The sequence below is a fragment of the Trichoderma asperellum genome, chromosome 5 (assembly GCF_020647865.1).
Source record: "Trichoderma asperellum chromosome 5, complete sequence".
Classification (NCBI taxonomy): Eukaryota; Fungi; Ascomycota; class Sordariomycetes; order Hypocreales; family Hypocreaceae; genus Trichoderma; species Trichoderma asperellum.
In genome coordinates, this window is record NC_089419.1 from 276,323 (window position 1) to 294,540 (window position 18,218).

The 18,218-nt window shown below is 45.9% G+C and overlaps 6 protein-coding genes across 6 annotated transcripts; 1 reads left to right on the forward strand and 5 right to left on the reverse strand.

Annotated features, from left to right (window-relative positions):
• Positions 1-593: 593 nt before the first annotated feature.
• TrAFT101_008242 (uncharacterized protein) lies at positions 594-3,084 on the reverse strand (the record flags this gene model as incomplete). Its single annotated transcript, XM_066128284.1, has 6 exons — positions 594-984; positions 1,040-1,222; positions 1,277-1,884; positions 1,960-2,040; positions 2,112-2,826; positions 2,894-3,084. The coding sequence occupies 6 exons, from the start codon at positions 3,082-3,084 to the stop codon at positions 594-596; spliced, it is 2,169 nt and encodes a 722-aa protein (XP_065984402.1).
• Positions 3,085-4,891: 1,807 nt separating this feature from the next.
• Positions 4,892-6,962, reverse strand: TrAFT101_008243 (uncharacterized protein). Its single transcript, XM_066128285.1, has 2 exons — positions 6,686-6,962; positions 4,892-6,604 (listed from the first exon to the last, which is right to left on the reverse strand). The coding sequence occupies exon 2, from the start codon at positions 6,120-6,122 to the stop codon at positions 5,316-5,318; it is 807 nt and encodes a 268-aa protein (XP_065984403.1). The 5' UTR covers positions 6,123-6,604; positions 6,686-6,962; the 3' UTR covers positions 4,892-5,315.
• Positions 6,963-8,570: 1,608 nt separating this feature from the next.
• TrAFT101_008244 (uncharacterized protein) lies at positions 8,571-10,375 on the reverse strand (the record flags this gene model as incomplete). Its single annotated transcript, XM_024899857.2, has 3 exons — positions 8,571-9,280; positions 9,340-10,176; positions 10,243-10,375. 3 exons carry the CDS (start codon positions 10,373-10,375, stop codon positions 8,571-8,573), a joined length of 1,680 nt encoding a protein of 559 aa, XP_024762343.2.
• A 627-nt stretch (positions 10,376-11,002) lies between these two features.
• On the forward strand, positions 11,003-12,475 carry TrAFT101_008245 (uncharacterized protein; the record flags this gene model as incomplete). Its single annotated transcript, XM_024905157.2, has 2 exons — positions 11,003-11,078; positions 11,145-12,475. The coding sequence occupies 2 exons, from the start codon at positions 11,003-11,005 to the stop codon at positions 12,473-12,475; spliced, it is 1,407 nt and encodes a 468-aa protein (XP_024762342.2).
• A 36-nt stretch (positions 12,476-12,511) lies between these two features.
• Positions 12,512-14,670, reverse strand: TrAFT101_008246 (uncharacterized protein). The gene has a single exon (XM_024907996.2). It carries the CDS (start codon positions 14,337-14,339, stop codon positions 12,723-12,725), a length of 1,617 nt encoding a protein of 538 aa, XP_024762341.1. The 5' UTR covers positions 14,340-14,670; the 3' UTR covers positions 12,512-12,722.
• A 176-nt stretch (positions 14,671-14,846) lies between these two features.
• TrAFT101_008247 (uncharacterized protein) lies at positions 14,847-16,798 on the reverse strand (the record flags this gene model as incomplete). Its single annotated transcript, XM_024899744.2, has 3 exons — positions 14,847-15,961; positions 16,028-16,663; positions 16,714-16,798. 3 exons carry the CDS (start codon positions 16,796-16,798, stop codon positions 14,847-14,849), a joined length of 1,836 nt encoding a protein of 611 aa, XP_024762340.1.
• Between the last annotated feature and the right edge of the window lie 1,420 nt (positions 16,799-18,218).

The following is an 18,218-nucleotide window of genomic DNA, read 5'->3' on the forward strand; positions in this document are numbered from 1 at the left end:
GTCATCAGTCAGAGCAAAGGCTGTGACATACATCGCTGCTAATTGCTAGCTACATTCGCCTCTATTAAACCCAGTGGCTAAAAGATGTAGAAAATGAAAACAGCTCAACTTGGCTGTAGACAGCGAGGATGGAGAAAGACATGAGCTAATAAGAGCGGCCCCCTAAATGCCCGCCGATAATTTTATCGAGTTGCTGCTTTTTTAGGAAACTCGACTGTTATAATAATTATATTCGCATCGGGGACGCCTTGTAAGGAGCCTTTAATTATTTGATTTTATGTGCGTAGCATGGATACTGGGACAAAAAGAATACTTCAGCCAGTGGCCGTTTATTTTCTTTGTTTGAGTCACATGCGGCAAAGCTTGGCCGACTGCGATAATTCATCTAAAACAAGCATTGAAACTCGACTGGTCCATGCATGCCCCCCGTGGAAGGGCTGCCAATGAAAGATCACTTCGGCGACAATTCGGCAACAATATGTGCTGTTGGGTATCATTTCTTATTTTGCATATAAGGAATAAAGCTAAGGCAGTGATTGGCCTAATAATATCATGGGCTCCTAAATTCAATTACAGATAAGCCTGTGTGCCATCTATAAGGCCGGCTGCATCGGTTCCATCTGGATATCGCTGAATGACTCCCAGAACGTAAAGCATGATGACTCGTCTAGTAAAGCGTTAAGAATATCGTCATTAACCAGAGGTACCATCATCGTATCGTTCGAAAAAGACCCGCGAGGTTGGGAGAAATCAGTCGAGTTTGATTCACTCATCGTTGAGCTGGAAGAATAGTTTGGGTGTAGCTGGCGGATTGCTTCTAAGAAGACGCCTCGGTAAACAGAAGCTGATGTATACATCTCTTCTAATTCTTCCATAACCATCATGCAAAGCTCAAGCTTATTGAGGCTAAGACGCCGAGATAATGCATCCTCAGATTTGCAATTAAGAAGATGCACATGCATGGCCGATACTAATAGTGGAGCACTACCAGGAATTAGATGCCGTGGCCGAAATTTTAATGAATGAGATAGAAACTCACGTCATAGGGCTAGCAAAGGGGAGAAGCTTGTCCCGGACAATATTGTCCACGATAGCGTTTGAACGGAGAGCAGCGGAGTCCATTTTATTTCGTACATCAACTTGCCATGCCTGCTTATTCTCAAGAGGCATGTCTGTTGGAGTGTTGGCAATGTAAGGACAATATAGAGTGATTAAAATAGCACTGTACCATGTAAGCAAGTAGTATTGTGATACAGAGGGGTAAATGGAGACTCACTAATAATTTAATTGTAGGTGGTATAGATAGAAGGATGAGAGACGACTCTGCTCGTTGCCATGTTTCTCTGGAATGTGGAACTGTAATATTTTTGCTTCAAGAGATTGTATCTGTTGGAGCATGGGGCTTGGGCCGAAAGGTTGATAGCATAAAGTGAGAACATCACCCAAAAGCTTGTTTAGCTGGATTAAGATAACCCAGTACTCAGCTAGCTGAGGCAAATCATCTGGGATATATCCCTTGGCGACTGAAGGTGGTATCTGACTTAGATCGCTGACGACATCGACGGCTGAAGCCATCGGCATATTGCAGTCGTTCAGGTTGATCCTCATTGGCCGCCCCAGTGTGAGGCTTAGTGATCGATCTCGGAAGAAACAAGACCACCAGAGACGACGCCAGAGACGACGCCGATGGTTAGGGAAAGATGTATTGAACTTGACCGAATCTGGGTCTCGATGCAAGCCCAAAATTTGGGCAAGGCTAATGGCGACTCCGGTCCAATACCACGGCTGTGAGTGTCCATCCCATTTCGAGTGCCAAAACCCCATGAGGAGAGCCGATTGTAGGAGAACTAGTTTATCTGTCTCGCCACCATTGTCGTACATGCACTATGATGCCAAAGAGTATTAGCGAGATAACCAACGGAACAGTGCAGCGAGAGTTAGAGAATAGTGATTATCTACCTTTGCACGTGAATACATGGCAGATTTCATCTCATTGCGCGAAGAATAGCCCTCCAGAGTCCACACATGGGCGTCGACAAACTATGAGACATGGTTAGTAAATAAATTAACATTACAAAGGAAATCTCGATGTCAAGATCAAGTGTACTTACATTTGCTGCTACGAAGAACATGCTCCATAATAATAGCAAATTCCACTCACTGGCTTTGCCCGTTTGATGCAATTTGAGGAGCACCGAGGCATCAACAACCGGCATGATTGGGTGGACATGATGAAAGTACGCGCGTAGGAGTTCATTGCATGTACTTTTCTGAGGTAAAGTGAAGACTCCCTTGCATCGGAGATACTCGCGGTCCTCATCTGACAATGAGACGGGTGCTTCTGATATTAGTATATGCCGCGCGGCAGGCTGCTGTGACGGCGAACACGCATCGAGAATGGATGTGAACCCCGGGGCTTCCCCTAATTCGAGCATAAGCATAATGACCTGACAAGGTTGCAGCATATTGGCTATACCTGTATAAAACGGAACACGGGCAGCCTGATTATTTTGGCCTAATGCTGCGGAGGATATCTCAGTCCCGGTACGCTGTTCGTCTTGGTTGCCGCGAATATCAGTGCCAGAATGAGAGCTTCGGGCTTCTCCGGCTCTCTTGGACTCATCACTTGGAGATGTATAGCTTGTGGTTGCGCTGAGTCCCTGTTCTACAGAAGCCGGAGACCTTGATTGCTGCACTCTCCTACAAGAAGCCGGAGACATTGATTGCTGCACTCTCCTACATTCAGCTTCTGGAAGGCTTAGTTCAAGATCAACAGGCCCACGAAAGGAGTCCTGATGACCAAATGGCTCCTTTGGTTGCTGCCGCCTAGAATCATGTAAAACAACATAAGCAGGTGTCTTTCCGAAATCAAGCTCCACATGCCGAATCTCACTTTAGGCCCTGAGTCTGATGGACAATGCAGTCGATGCTATCTTGGGTGCATCCGACACACGGGATGCCGGTCACTGAGACGCTGCAGCGCACTTTGCGCCGACGACAGTTTTGGCAAGCAAATGCCGAGCGATGGCGGCGAGGAGTCGACATGGCGATGTAGCCAGTTAGATCAAGGAAAGGCGAGAACATCGTATAAGACAGGCCACCAGGCCCTTTTTACTCGGATAGCTGGGGCGGCGGTTCCGAGGTTCTCGGCGAGAGGATCACGTGATTTACCGAGGCAAAGGATACTTGTGGAAACTGATGGGAGCTTGAGGGTTGCAGGTCTTTTATAGCCCTAAAGTTGAGATAGGGCAAAAGGGGTTACTGGGTGCGATATAAACGTCCTTGATACGCCTTCTGTGTGGAGAATGAAGGCTCGCCCTGCTTCAGGGGGCCAAAGCCCAATCGTGAGAATCTATCAGATGTTACATATACCAACGCAGCGACTAACACAACTGCATGTACTGCCAAATTGCAAGAGACTCCCAAGCCATTTACAATCACGGTGATGAAGCTTTAATGTTCTCATTTGAAGAGAGAATGTGACATGAATATGTGGATAGACCGGAGCAGTGCCTAACTTAAGTCCATACCCCTTGTATCGGAGTCTCCAGTCCTCTATTTGCAACTAGCCATAAACGCTACTTTCAGGAGTTCATAATCCTCCAATTAAAACCTGCTTCCGTTATCTCTTTACTCGTATCATGCAGCATGAGTCAATTTTTGTGGTTCTTTGAGTGAATATCTCACCGTTGTACATCTATATAACTCAAAACTCTCCATTCTTTTGCTTCCTGGTCAACGTTTTACTTCTAATTTTGATCTCGTAGACGTATGACTAGAGGTCCCGAGGCACTGATATTCAGCTTCTAATAATATCAGGTCTGCATTGTCTGTATTGTCTCTATCGTCTACTTCTGTATGGTGTCGTATCTGTGCTCCATGCTGCCTCCCCTATGACAGTTCTCTAAGAGGGCTATTCGGGCCCTATAGTATCGATTGCAGCCAACAGCAATATTCTTCCTGCATCTCCTTGTCGCCCGAAGTGCCCTAGCTAGCACACCACTAGTATTATTGTACAGGAAAGAGCCCTTTTCAACCCGCGACACTACTAGACCATCGCAAAATCTCCAACGCTATCCACTGGTCAAATTCTTTCCCGTAATACGGCACTACCCCTAGAAGCTGCTATACTCTCTGTTATGTAGCAAATTATTACGAATATAGAAATTGTTAGAGACGTTATTGTCGGAAAGATACTGTATAGGGTTCAATATTAACAAATGCAATACTCAAAAATATAATTACCCAATTTCAATACCATTGACGAGATATATTTACCTGAGCCTGGTCAGAGCTATAAATAAAGATCACTAACCCTGGTTAAATGTAGTTAATTCACCCATGAACAAAATTGGAGAAATATTAGCCATGAGCCTACATTATGGTTGATCCAACTAAACATGAGGTATCTAACGCTAATTGGAAAGTTGACACAACACCATACGATTAGCTGCAAGTTTAGCAGCCATTATACTGCGAAAAGACCTCCAATCAGACACCAAGGCAGTAAATATGAGACTGTCCTAGTAGATGGTTTGCCTCATAACACAGAAAAGAACTTCTCGGACCGCGGAGATTTTGCAATCTATGTTAGACGCCCCGTTCTAATACTAGTGATACGCCCTGCTTATATGCAAATAAACTACATGCTGCCTACTTTAATAATGTTGTATTGCAACGGGATTACCTGTAAAAGATCAAAGCAGGTCATTGGCCAAAAGAATGTGCGTACAAGCCCCTGATCACGACCTATATACGTGTAGACGAGTCGTGCATTGACACGGGTTACCCGAATCGACCAGGACTTTCTTCATTGAGTATGGCCCACTTGCTGGTCCTAGAAGGCGCGAGTATTAACTCTAATCAAAGAACCAAATCCTCAATAATGAAAAAAAAAAAAAAAAATGTTAATCTTACAGGAATTTAGGTACCGTGATGTATTACTAGATGCTGTGTATATGCCATCTTGCCCTCAAATCGGTCTTCCAAGTCCATTATCAACACCTTCCCCAGTTTGAATACAAGAAACCCTCAACAAACCAAAGTAGATACGCTCCATTCAGCCAATCATAAGTGTCCCATACTTATCTGAGCAAAATTTCCTGCGTCGAACTTTCCAGGACTTTCTGATACATATCGGCAGCAGTGATGCAAATCGCCTCTGGATCGATTATAGGCGGACTCACAAGGTAACGGCGGCTATGCATCTGAGTGTGCTGGAGCGATTCTGCTCTAAGTATCTACTGATTATCTTTCGCAGTGGAACGTTCAACCAAATATTATGAATAAAAAAACTAGTTAAGGCTAGTCAGTGCCTACACGTCTGCTGCCTGCAGCCTGTTGCTTCTCGCAACTATGTCAACATGTGTATACTCGTCTCTTCCAGCCCGAAGAAGGTGGCCTTCTGCGGAAGACAAATCCCACTGTGGGCCTTCTAAATGCCACTGCAGCTGGTCATGGCGCGGGAAAAGCTGTCTCAGCACCTCTCCAGCGACGACTATGGTCAGACGGACCGAGAAACCCCCAGAAGCTGGACACTTCATCCCTCCAGCGGCAAATGGTATCCACCCATTGCTTTGACTGAGGACCGAGCTGTCAAGGTCTCCATCTGAGTGTAAGAATCGAGACGGCTTCCATTCAGCAGCAGCCGGGCCCCAGTACTTCGAGTCTCGAAGGATGGCTTCGGCGTCAATAGTTCGGTCAACGTCGGAGGTTCCCCCGGTGTTGAATGTTCGCTGGGCGTTGGCCTTTCGGCTCACCCGCATCCTTCGAATAGGCGGATAGAGGCGCAGAGACTCAAACACAACTGCCTTGGCCTGCGGTGAGGGTCGTTGACGTGCTGAGCAGTCGCGAAGAGATAGCAGCTCATCGACTCTTGATGGACGGTCCTGCAGCACGGCCAGCAACGTGTAAAAGACGGCTCGCCAGGGCACCTCGAAGGCGGGCATAACCAGGTCGAGGGGATTGAACGTCTCAGGAGTCCCAGATACGGTGCAGAGTAGCAGTTGCGCCAGGCCGTTTTTCTCTTTGGCCTCTGAGAAGACGCCACAGAGGCAGCTTATCAGGCGGTTCATGTTCTGTACAAAGGCCTCGGGCTGCGCCCAGTTTAGATGAGGCAGCATTCATGTTCTTTTTCCATACGGTGAGCCGATGGATTTCGGAACAGATATACGCAAGCGTGCTTCTTGGGATATGATCAATGTCGAAAAGTGCTTTGAGTACGGCCACCAGTGTCGCACTGCGGCTGATTTCCATAACATTGGCCCTTAGGATGGTACTTCCATCTGGAACGTTTTCAGACAAAATTAGATTCTGGACTGAGGCGGATACGGAGCGTGCAATGGCATCCCAGGCATCGCCGTTCGTTTTGGCAAAGGCCTTTATGAGAGCTTGTCTGTACGCCTTGCGCAAGTCTTCCGACCCGTTTGTGAAAGGGTTATTGAGCCTAAAGGTTTCCCTTAGAGAAGAAGCCCCGGCTGTGGAAGCTCGGGCAGCAACTGAAAAGTTGTGCATGGCGTCCAGTGCCTCATCAAGAGGATCAAAAGCGCGATCCAAGCGACTGTTCACGACTTTCCATGCCCCGGGTGCCGCAGTCGCTCTAAAACTTCAGAGGAAAAAAAGAAAACAGCCAGGTTAACAGAGTTCTGAATCTCGCTCTCTCTGATCTAATCAGCTAGCAACTCACACAAAACGTAGGAGCAACCAGGTGAAAGCCCCAATCAAGAGCAGCCATGCGGAATAATTTTCAATCATCTTTAAGGAGAGAGCCGCTATTTCTTTTCGTCTCTTACTCTTGTAAATTGGATGCGAGAGTATATTGCATTTATAGATCATCGCATGTATTATTGCATGGCCCAATATATTACTAAAGAACTACTAAGAGAAGCTGTACTGGATCCCGTTTCTTTCCCGCCACACGACCCAACCTCTCTCAATGCTCGGTAGGTAACCTCTCCTGCATAGGTCCAGCAGCTATGGTAAGACATTTCTGACTCTAGGCTTCCTATATGTAGCAGAGAGAAAGTGGAGATGATGGCATGTGCGCATCCACCGTATAATGCTACATCCAATTAGAGTCGGACACGTTGTGTAAGGCTACATATAACCTGGCGCCTAATTATACATAGCTAAGATGTTTTCACCCTGCAGAATACAAAGAAATTAGACAGTAATACGCCATAAAGAATACTCATTAAAATCCGGCACTAGGGACTAGCGATTGTCAAGACGAGAGTGTCTCATTTCAAGTTCACGTTCTTTTCTTAGGTATTGCGCTCATCCATATGCCCCGTTTCATCGAGTTTTATGGTATCACTGCTCGATGGACCTGTGGGTGATAGCTTCAAGGAACTGTCTGAACTATGTAGGGAAACGCCCTACGTCTTTGTTGTTTGCTGGCCTTGCCTTAGCTTGCCTCGGAATCCAACTTCACCAAGGCAATCAAGCACAGCAGAAGATGTATCCCAGGCCGATGATGAGCCAATCCGCTCTTCATAACGTAATACGCTCAAAAGATTACACTATGACGTAGCACAGCAAGACACGGCACGAGGAGACACCGTCATACCTCTCTAAATGATTCAAGCCTATACCTCATGTCAAAAGTTTAAACTTCTAGTCTAGTCGATGCCATCGCTTACCAAGATCAAGATTGACTCTCCATTCCGCAGCAATACTAACTAGGGCTGAGGTAGTTCGAGAATATTCAAGCTCAACCACCGAAAATACAATACATGTAAATTTTCGAACCTGTGTAACATTCGGTTTAATCACTTCGCTGCATGGGCTGTTGTACGAATGCATTTAACAAGTGTATCTCGTCAAACAATTATTACCATACCGATATCTTATCGGAGCTCAAGTGGTGCAACCAGGAAGGAATAGTCACTTTTGTATTTTTCACGTAGATCACGCTGGGGAGGTTATCCACTCCCTGCGTTAAATTAGTGAATGCGTTTGTAACTAATGAGATCATGAATTACATCCCGCTCAATGCAAAACTCGATAGTCATCTATCACTGCACTTTAATGCTACGTTCCCCTACAAGAGCCGGACACTTGGGTGCATTGAGCCTCAAAGAGCTGTTATAAGTTGCCTCTCGTCACCAACTTCGCCCAAATAGATGTGTATCTGACACAAGGCATTATCATAGCAGCACTGTAGGGACAGGCTAGCGAGTTAGCTTCGCCGTTGCTATTTCCTTGTCAACACACGCCATTCCTTGGTTAAGCGTTGATTGTCGAAGCCATCGAAATTGGCGAAGTTCTCGCCAGATTTTGGAGAACATAGTTCCCTAGAATTTGTGTAAAACACCACGAGAGTTAGAAAAATATTTGATATACAGTTTGTCTAAGTCTAATGTTGGTAACTAAATACAATATTTCTAAGATGAAGCAGTCGTTGTAGTCTAATGATTCTTCAGTCTAAGCCCTCTATAATATGTAACTGAAACAAAAATATCCTTAGAGAAGTGATAGCAAAAGGCACAGGTGATTGTCAAGATTTGACATTCATCTCAGTCATACAGTCTATCAGAGAGTAGCCGAATATCCGTAACAGGCTTCTAGATTCAAGAAGAAGCGTTAGAAGTGGTGGCTTTCGATTTTGGCGGCCACTTGACACGCCTTTCAGCACGAAGGTACAAGTTGTTCGGTCTGATTAGCTGGAACATCGGGTCATATTCCACGGCTGTATCTCCTTCCTGAGTAAATTTATATCGATAAATCAGCTTTGGCAAGAAGACTTTGACCTCCTGCAGTGCGAAGTTGAATCCAATACACATTCGTGAGCCCACAGCGAATGGCAGATATGATCCCTTGGGCCTATTCTTTACCTCCTCTGTGTCCCACCTATCGGGATCAAATTTAGCAGGATCGCTCCATATCTGAGGATTGTTGTGAATATGGTGCAAAGCAGGTATTATGACAGAGTCTTTAGGCATCTTATAGCCTCCTGGGAGAATAAGATCGGTTTTTGCTGTGCGTCCTGGCTGGAAAGATGGGTTGTGTTTGCGCTGCATCTCTTTGATATATTTGTCCTGGAAGACTAAGCGATCGGTATAGTCAGAAGTAAGTAGTGCTTCCTCATCAAAGTCGTTGTCAACCAGCTCCTGGAGAAGTCTCTCTTGCATTCCTGGGTAGGTAACCAGCCCATAGAGCAGCCAAGAGAGCAGCGAACTAGTGGTTGTGAAACCAGCGGCAGTGGCGACGATAAGAGCCCAAACAAGACTAGACTTTGGCAGCTTTTCGCCTTTGTTGTCGGTTGCACGAATTGCATAGTCTAGGTAATTTCCTACATTAGCGCGAGAATATCATATAGAGGTATATAGTGCTACTCACCAACCATGTTTGCTGCCTTCAAAGCAGCGTCTTGAAGTGGGAGGTCTTCCACACCACCACGGGCGGCTGCCTGAATAGATTCTTCGACCATTTCCTCAATGCGACGCTTTACCTCCTTTAGACGTTGTGGATCGCCAAAAGGTAGGTTGCTATACCAGTTGCCTTTAGACGTCACTTTCTTATTTAAGGACAATAGCTCAGCGATCAAAAGGGTCATCTCGTGCAGCGGTGCATCGGGCGAAGCAAAGTGGTTAAAATTGATGCCTAAAGTGAGCTTGCCAACGGCTTGTGAACCAAGCTTTAACATGTATTGATAGGCATTCCAAGATTCACCCTGCTCATCGAGCTCGTCAAACACTTTGATAGCGTCTTCGATTGTTTTCTGCATAGTAGGTGCATAGTGACGGACCGCTTTAGGGCCAAGGGCAGGAGGCAGAAATTTATGAGCGATCCTCCATTCCTCTGTATCGGTGTCGCCCAAAAAGATACCAGCGGCCGGAGTTCTCAATGCATAAAGAGGATGATCCTCAGTAAGCTTCTTCGTGAAGAAGTCAGACTCTGCAAAAGCAATGGTAGCAATATCCGGGTCGTTTGTCTGGTATACGGTTCGACCCATGGTGATAGTCTTTATGACGGGACCATAACGCTCAAAGAGACGTTGGTGGTTGCCAAGGTGATCAGGATATATCTCAAGGAAGTTTCCGATGTAAGGCAAGCCCTTCGGGCCAGGCACATCACGGACAGCATGTCCGTCAATAGAAATAGCTACAGGACCCTCAACAGAGGAGACGTCTGAGACTTCTTGAAGCGCATTTTCTTGACTCTGAAACCCAATTCCTGTTTAGCCATTAGCAGCTGACAATATAAGGCGGGCTAAAAAGCGCGTCTCTCGGTTGCACTCACCATTGGGGTTAACAATAGCAAAGTAAGACGCAACCAAGTGTTTGAGTCCGTCAAAGTCTAAATTTGAATCGATCTCAATTGCTCTTGTAGCTGTTGCCGGTTCTCCAAGGAGAAAAAAGTGTTGTATCGCCATAATGTTTGAATGTGTTACGCTTTACTTTGAAAATGTGTGTCTGTGTTTCTATAGACTTCAACCTGTGCGAACTTTCATCCTTATAACTAAAATTCCCCATAGAATTACTGTACTATTCCAGTATCTTGCACATGCCCCATCGCGATATTTTCATTGCTGTAAATAACGGCATACCGGCAGCTCAGACTTACATTCCACTCTCGGCATCTTCCAGCTTTCCGAGGAATCGGCTTCTCCGGATCCATTTCATTGGTTCGGTAAGCCCAACCAGGTAGCTATCAATCTTCGGGAAGAAACCCCTGACTCATATTGCCGCGGAAACTAGCCGTTTTAGGATAGCTCCAATTTAGTGGGGCAAGTCTGCATGATGGTGATTGATTGCAATCAGAGTGCTTGGGCTTTTCTGCATATATATGGAACAAAGAAATCTGTGAGCAAATGGGCTTTCGTAAGATCCATAAGAGAATTCTCTATTTATTTATATAAGCCCGATTTTTATAATTTTGAGGCTTTTCATTCTCTAATCTTGCCTCATTAAATTGTCTCGTTATTTTTCGGAATAAAACCTCCTGGGAGTCTTGCCAGCCTTTCTACGTAACAACATCCAATATATACCGCCTCATAACCATGCAGGAGTACACATTGGAAGATGTTGCCGTGCACAAAACAAGAGAAGATCTGTGGGTTGTAATCCAGGGAAAAGGTAACAAATCTTCATATAAATACACTGTCGTTCGTTCTTTGCATTTCTCTAACAAGGCCTCATTAGTCTACGATGTCTCGAAATATGTGCGAGATCATCCTGGCGGAGTTGATGTCCTTATTGAAGTTGCCGGGACAGATGCAACTGCTGCATATGAAGAGGCTGGACATTCAGAAGATGCAGATGAGATTTTGAAAAGCTTTTTGGTTGGCACTATCAAGGATTATGTTCAAAAGAGCAGCCCTGCCAAAACTGTTCGGCTGGTACAGAGGACTGTCGAGGATACAAAACCTACCAAAAGTTCGTCCTCCGCTCTTGGCATAGCTACAATGGCAGCTATCCCGCTAGCAGGTGGCCTTGGTCTTTCTCTGCTGCTTGCTTCGGATAGACGCATCAACCTTCCTGCCGCCTTGACCAATATCTCTCATCTCCCTCAGCTATCATCACACTGGCTTCCGGCCGCTCATTTGCCACAAGGAGGATTTGCAAACGGATTTATTGCCGCTTCCCTCTTTTGCGCCACTGTTGGGGGTGTTATTGGATCTCAACTATCTAAATTCACTGAGATTGAGTCAGGCTTCACCAAATATCCCCCGCACATCAAGAGCAAGAATATGGTAAAGCCCAACCCAAATCTCGCCAGAGGCTGGTTGGAGCCTAAGGGATACAAAGGTCTTCCTCTAATTAGAAAGGATGTGTTGTCACCAAACGTCTTTCTCTTTGTCTTCCAATTACCCAACCAAAACGATGTTATTGGTATCCCTATCGGCCAGCATGTAGCTATTAAAGCGACTATCGATGGAGCAGATGTCTCAAGGTCATATACTCCAGTTTCAAATAACACCGACCTGGGAAAACTGGAGTTGGTCATCAAGTGTTACCCGGACGGTCAACTTACCGGAAAATACCTTGCAAATCTTAAGATTGGCGACAAGGTTCTCTTCCGCGGTCCAAAGGGCGCAATGAGATACAAAAAAGGCCTTTGCAAGAAGATAGGAATGATTGCAGGAGGAACTGGCATTACGCCCATGTATCAACTTATTCGTGCAATCTGCGAAGACGATACAGATACGACCGAGATCAGCTTGATCTATGCCAACCGCACCGAAGAGGATATTCTTCTTCGTAAAGAGCTTGATACTTTTGCCAGAAACTATCCTAAGAACCTCAAGATCTGGTACATGCTAGACCAGCCTCCACAGAAGTGGCCGTACGGCAAAGGTTTCGTCACACAAGCTGTCATGACTTCTAAGCTACCTAAGTCGTCTCCTGATACCAAGGTTATGCTGTGCGGGCCTCCTGGAATGGTGAATGCCTCAAAGAAGGCATTGGTGGCTATGGGCTTCGAAGCGCCAGGAGCTGTTTCAAAGATTACAGATCAAATCTTCTGCTTCTAAAACTATACTTATAGTGAACGCATTTATGCTCTTGCTATAATAGACTTTTATTTTCCTGACACATATATAGATAGATACATATATAGACCTTTTTCTTTGAGTGATATCGACAATTCCTTTTCTCCTAACACTACATTTTACATTTCCCAGCTATGTGCTCGATATAAACAAGTATTCAAGAGTAAATAAAATCTAAGTATATTACTCAGTGCGACTATTAATGGAAAATTCACACTCTCAAGCTCATTTACCAAGGCTTCTCATAGTCTGCAATAAATGCATCACGTATGACACCCACGCCTTGCCGTACCCTATTCAAACCCAGTCTCGCATCAAATGGATTAACAGCGTGTCCATATAAAAACTCATTAACCTCCTTCTCGAGCCAAACAGCCTGTCCATCTCTATAATATGGTTTGCGAGGCAAGGCAATCTTGAATCTGGGTCGAATCTCCCGTTCTTGCCAGCGGAGAATTCGGCGTATATCACTAAGCAGGCTGCGATAATCTCCATTATCGGAAAATATTAAACGACCGAGCTCAAGTGAAGACAGTGTTGGTGGAATTTTGGCTAAAAATGAGAGCAGTTCGACCTTTTTGACAGATAAATTCCATAGCCTGAGATGCTGAAGCCGGGGCCAGCGATCAATGGGAAGATACGTCTCCAGCAACGGGGGCGAATCTCCTTCATCGACAATGTCCGGATCTGTGTCAGCCGCAAAGGAAAAATGCTCCAAATCCACAGCCTTAGCTAGAGCACGACGCAACAGGCCGCTACGAAAAGCTGGCCAGCTCAATTGCTGCTGTCCGTCAATGTGGAGTGAAAGATCGAAGCGCCGAAGGCCAGGATGCTTAAGTACCGACACTATGTCATTGTACGCTTTGCATCGTTGCTCAAAAAGACGACAGTTAAGCCCAGTGAGAAGCTGATTTGAGTCAATGAGAAACTCGGACACGTGGTGGTGCCGATGCTCTTGTGCGAGAGCGCGGGCAACAATCTGACAGCCACGCCACATACCTCTAACCCGCTCAGCCCAGATGGTATCTTCTTCGTTAATCCATGCAGCGGCTCCGAAAGAAGATTGTCCCTCGTGACGTGCAGGCCAGCCGCGCGGGATAGGATAGTTAAAGCCGGGAGGGAAACCCCGAATCATCGGCGTCTTGTACAGCGGGCTGAATAGTAAGCCGTGAGCAGCTGGAGTAATAATAACGGTTTGCAATGATGAGAACTGCCGCAGCCCATATCGCAGGGCCTCTAGGTCAGAGTCGTTTGCAATTACTTCGTCCTGCTGGCGGACTAGATCTTGATAGTATGTCCACGATGCCTGCATTGACATCTCAGCGGCCGCTTGCTCCACTCGAGCAGGACTGTCCCACTGGCCTCCGGTATGGAACTCATGACGGCCAATCTCCTGAATGTTTTGTTGGCGCTCATTGTTAAACCAATTTTCATTAGTCTGCACGCCTATCTGCTCAGAGCCGCTATAACGTAGCAAGTCGGGCCGCCGTGCTGATGCATCTTCATACGCGGACCGTGGAAGCCGGGCATCGTCGTAGATGATTTCGATGACGCCATGACGAAAAGTCTCGTGGTCGGCGATGGCGCGGAAGACTTCAACATTGAGGGGATTCGCGGACAAGAAAACGCGGCTGATGCGCAGCGTTGATGTGCTGGCGAGAAGCTTGCATGCCAGACGAAGATTCTTGATATCGCTATTCCCAAGACGATTCGCGATATCTACTAGAAGCTCGATAGGAAGCTCCGTCAGCTGTGGGGAAGGCGGGTTATAGTAACAGGGCGCGAGTTCGCGCTGTGGGGAGAGCTTGCTGACGCAGGATCTGGCCGAGAGTAACTGTTCAGCCATCTCAACGGATACGCTCTGCGTGCTATCTCGATCAGCTCCTGCGTTTTGATTAAGCGAATTTGCTCCCGTGAGATCACAGATATCACAGATAGTAATAGATGGCGGTGAAGGGAGATCAGTTTATGTCCATGAGATAGACAGCAGATAACGCGTCGGAGAAATTGGGGCTGAACGCGTGCCAGCTGAAAAGTATTGCTCGGTAAGCACCCATGCAGCGCCGATAATATAGCACGGTAGATAACTTATAACGGGCATGTCTCAGCTCTAAGCATGCGGCCTAGTAGTAATATCGCTGTAGTACAACGTCGTTCTCTTGGAACGTATTACTCAATCTTGCTGGTAAGCCAAACAGAGAAAAGCAAAGCAACAATCAAAACTACAACAGCAGAAATTGTAAATGATAATGAAGTCTATTCTATTCTATTCTATTCTATTCTAAAACTGTCACAAAAATAGGAAACTCTATTCTATGCTCATACATAACGGAGATTCTAAAGCATCCACCATCTACAAGAGACCAATGCCAGTGAAGGCTCGGTATTCATCAGAATGAATCACCTTCTTATTACCACCATTGAAATCGCACTGGTAAATGTTACCGCCCAGATCAGCAATGTAGATGCGACCATTTTTGGTGTCTAGTTTGAGGCCAATTGCCTCCTTAAGATGTTTTGTGAGGATTTCATATCCCCTGGGAGAAACAGATTTCTCCAAAAGTCCCGCTTCATCCAATTGGACCTTGTTCAAGGAATTTCCAAAGGGCATTTCACCACGATCAGTCCAATAGAGGGTATTCGTCTCTTCATCCATCTCCAAGTCAATTGGCTCAGGAAGACCGTTCAAGAGACACACAATATCATCTCTTGTTTGGGCAGACTGACCTGCGGGAGTTGCTATATTGGCCGAGAAAATGCGACCTTTGTTGCCCTTGGAGGGTCCTTTCTGAGTCCAATAGAATTTACCCAGTTTAGGAGCCACAGCGATACCAACGCACCACTTGGTATGGTCCCCCTTATCCTCTGGATTCTCAGAGTCTCCAGTCTTGATCAAGAGTTCTAGATCGGAACCATCGAAGTTGCATCGGAAAACCGAGAGGCCCTCACGATCAGAGAAGTAGATTTTTTCCGACTCACGGTCAATAGTCAGCTGTTTGGGAGTGTTGATAGAACCAGGAGAAACGACGGTACGGATATCGGTACCATCAATGTTTGCAGAGTAGACAGCGCCGTCATTATCTCCCATAACACCCATACAAGTCCAGAACATACGGCCATTTTCACGGTCTATATAAATGCCATCGGGCATTGACGTTTTGTCGACTAGAACTTTTTGAATCTTTCCATCTTGGCCTATTTGAAGGATTTGGCCTCCTGAGCTTATGTCTAGCACATCAGCGGCCAGGCCGACATCCAAGACAACAATTTTGGGTTCGCTCAAGTGGGCATTGGTGGTGGTGGGCTTGACCTCTGACGAAGGGTAAAAACCGCCTTTGGCGCATTTAGCTCCCAGTTTACCGTGGTCCAAGTAATTCTTTTGCAAAAAGTCGACAGTCTTCTCAGGAGACAATCCACGCTCTGCAACGTAGTGGCTTTCGATAAAAGCTACTGTATCAAGGCCGACGCCTAACATCCCTAGCGTTAGCTGAAATCTATTATCAGAGTGCGTAAAACGATGCTGGAATTACTTACTATCCATCAACTTGCAGGGTGTTGCGCCGCCATTTATGAACATTTCTGTCCATAGGGAGTCGATTTCCTCTGGAACTGAAACTCCTTCAGCTAAAATAGTCAAAGTTTCGCGCTTAATAGCGGCCCAAAGGCGGTTAAAAATGAAGCCGGTTGACTCTTTTCTCGCAACAAACGGCAAAGTTGCGGCCTCCTTTGACCGCTCAACCATGAATGGGAAAATATCTTGCGTTGTGAAACCGTCCGTCATGAGTTCCACGATCATACACATTGGAGGCATATAGTAATGCATATTCAAGATTTGAGTCTTCCTGGCAGCGGAGACCTTCTCAATCATTTCAGAAGACTTGTATGAGGATGAATTCGAGGCCAGGATGCAGTCCGCTGGTGTAAGAGCGTCCAGCTCAGCAAAGGTATCAATCTTCAGCTGAATTTTTTCTGGAACAGCTTCTATGACAAGCCAAGCATTCGCAACAGCTTCCGGTATATTCTCGAACGCCTGGGTCTTGCCTGGCGTCTTTCCAGTCTTCTGAGCGTATGCGGCTACATTTTCTTCGACGTAGGCGATGCCGTCGCTTCGCTGCTGTGCACTGGGGTCTCGCATCCGCACATCATATCCTGCCGATGCCCAAATACAAGCTATGAGAAGTCGTTAGTATTTGCTTTCAAGATGGATAGATCCCACATACCTATTCTACGCCCCAGAACTCCAGCGCCCAAGACTGCGACAGGTCTGTTTCTGTAATTTGAAGGAGGCTGCCACGTGATGGCCATTATAGCGTATATTTGGCTAACGGTTTCGATTACTATAATTGATTCAAGTATGGTAGTTGACGTGCTGAGAAGTGTGGCGGATTTGAGAACAACAAAGGGGATACTCGGGCTTATATGGTGGCGGCTGAAGCCTATTCGTTTTTAATCCCTCTCTGTAAGTCCTTATCTCGCAAACTGATACAACTCCAGCAAAGCTGCGATTCCGGTTCGGAAAGCCCTGATTGGCGATAACACCATCATGGCTGGCGAACGACAATGCTCGAGGCTCTCAAGGTACGTACTTCGTACAAATTAGGAAATCCCTACACAGTGAATGCCGTTTCCGAGCCTCGCTATGTGGATCTTTCGTGGAAGCTTCTATAGCGGCTTCTATAGCGGCTTCTATTGACGTAGCCGTGAGAATACTAGCCTTCGATTGGCTAATACGCTGCTTGCCGAGGTTTGTATTAGCGTCCCGGCACTTTGCATGAGCCACTTTGGCACTGCCGGCATACCACAGATGAGATCGCAATATGTTCGGGACGTTGATGATGTAGGAAGATGCGTCAAACTGTTAAAAAGAATTATTTCCTTAATACAGGCCGCGTAACAACTTTTTATGCTAGCCGGATGATCCGAAGTAAGGGGAACCTTGGCAAGCGTACATACATGAAACTACGCAACGTACCTGACTAACTTGCTAAAGACATACTGCTTTCTTATTGCGAACTTGGCAGCGAAAATCCTCAAATAATTGCGCTTTAAGTATTCACATTGAATATATCATAGATATCCTTATACCACATTATATGTTATATTTATCACAATTATTACAAGAAATATACAGCGGATATGCACTGTATAAAGATTGAACATAGGTTTCAAAATTAATATGCTATATCAGTACAGAACGCTCAGCTAACAGTATTAGTATGGCTCTTAATTCACCCTATGTTGTATAATGACTTGGCATTAATGATCCTATTTTTAGATATCGCCCGACTAGTTCTGTTTGATCTTGGTAGATTCGGTACGGCTTCCGGGTGGTGGGTTCACAACCTTTTTGCCTCATCTCCCGAGAAAGACGACTGCTGGCAAAAACCCATTCACTGCCGAGTTCTACAAGCTGAAGCATAATCCACATCCAACTTCTTCTTATTCTTTCCGAGGTACGGAATCGTCCAAAGTCCCCATTTTGAGCCCGCGTGTCTGTAACCGCCTTATCCGAGCATGGCGGCAGCAAGAGCTCAAAGCTATGGATTCCATATTAGGTAGTAAAAGCTAGTCTAGCTCCAGTTCTATGTCGGTTCAAGTCGAAATCTTGGATACGCGTATTATTTTCCTTCTAGCCGAAAGAACCAACCGATATGGACTTCACTGTACTCCGTACTTATCGCTCACATAGCTCGGGAGCCCCCCCATCCGAGCCTTTTTTTTTTTT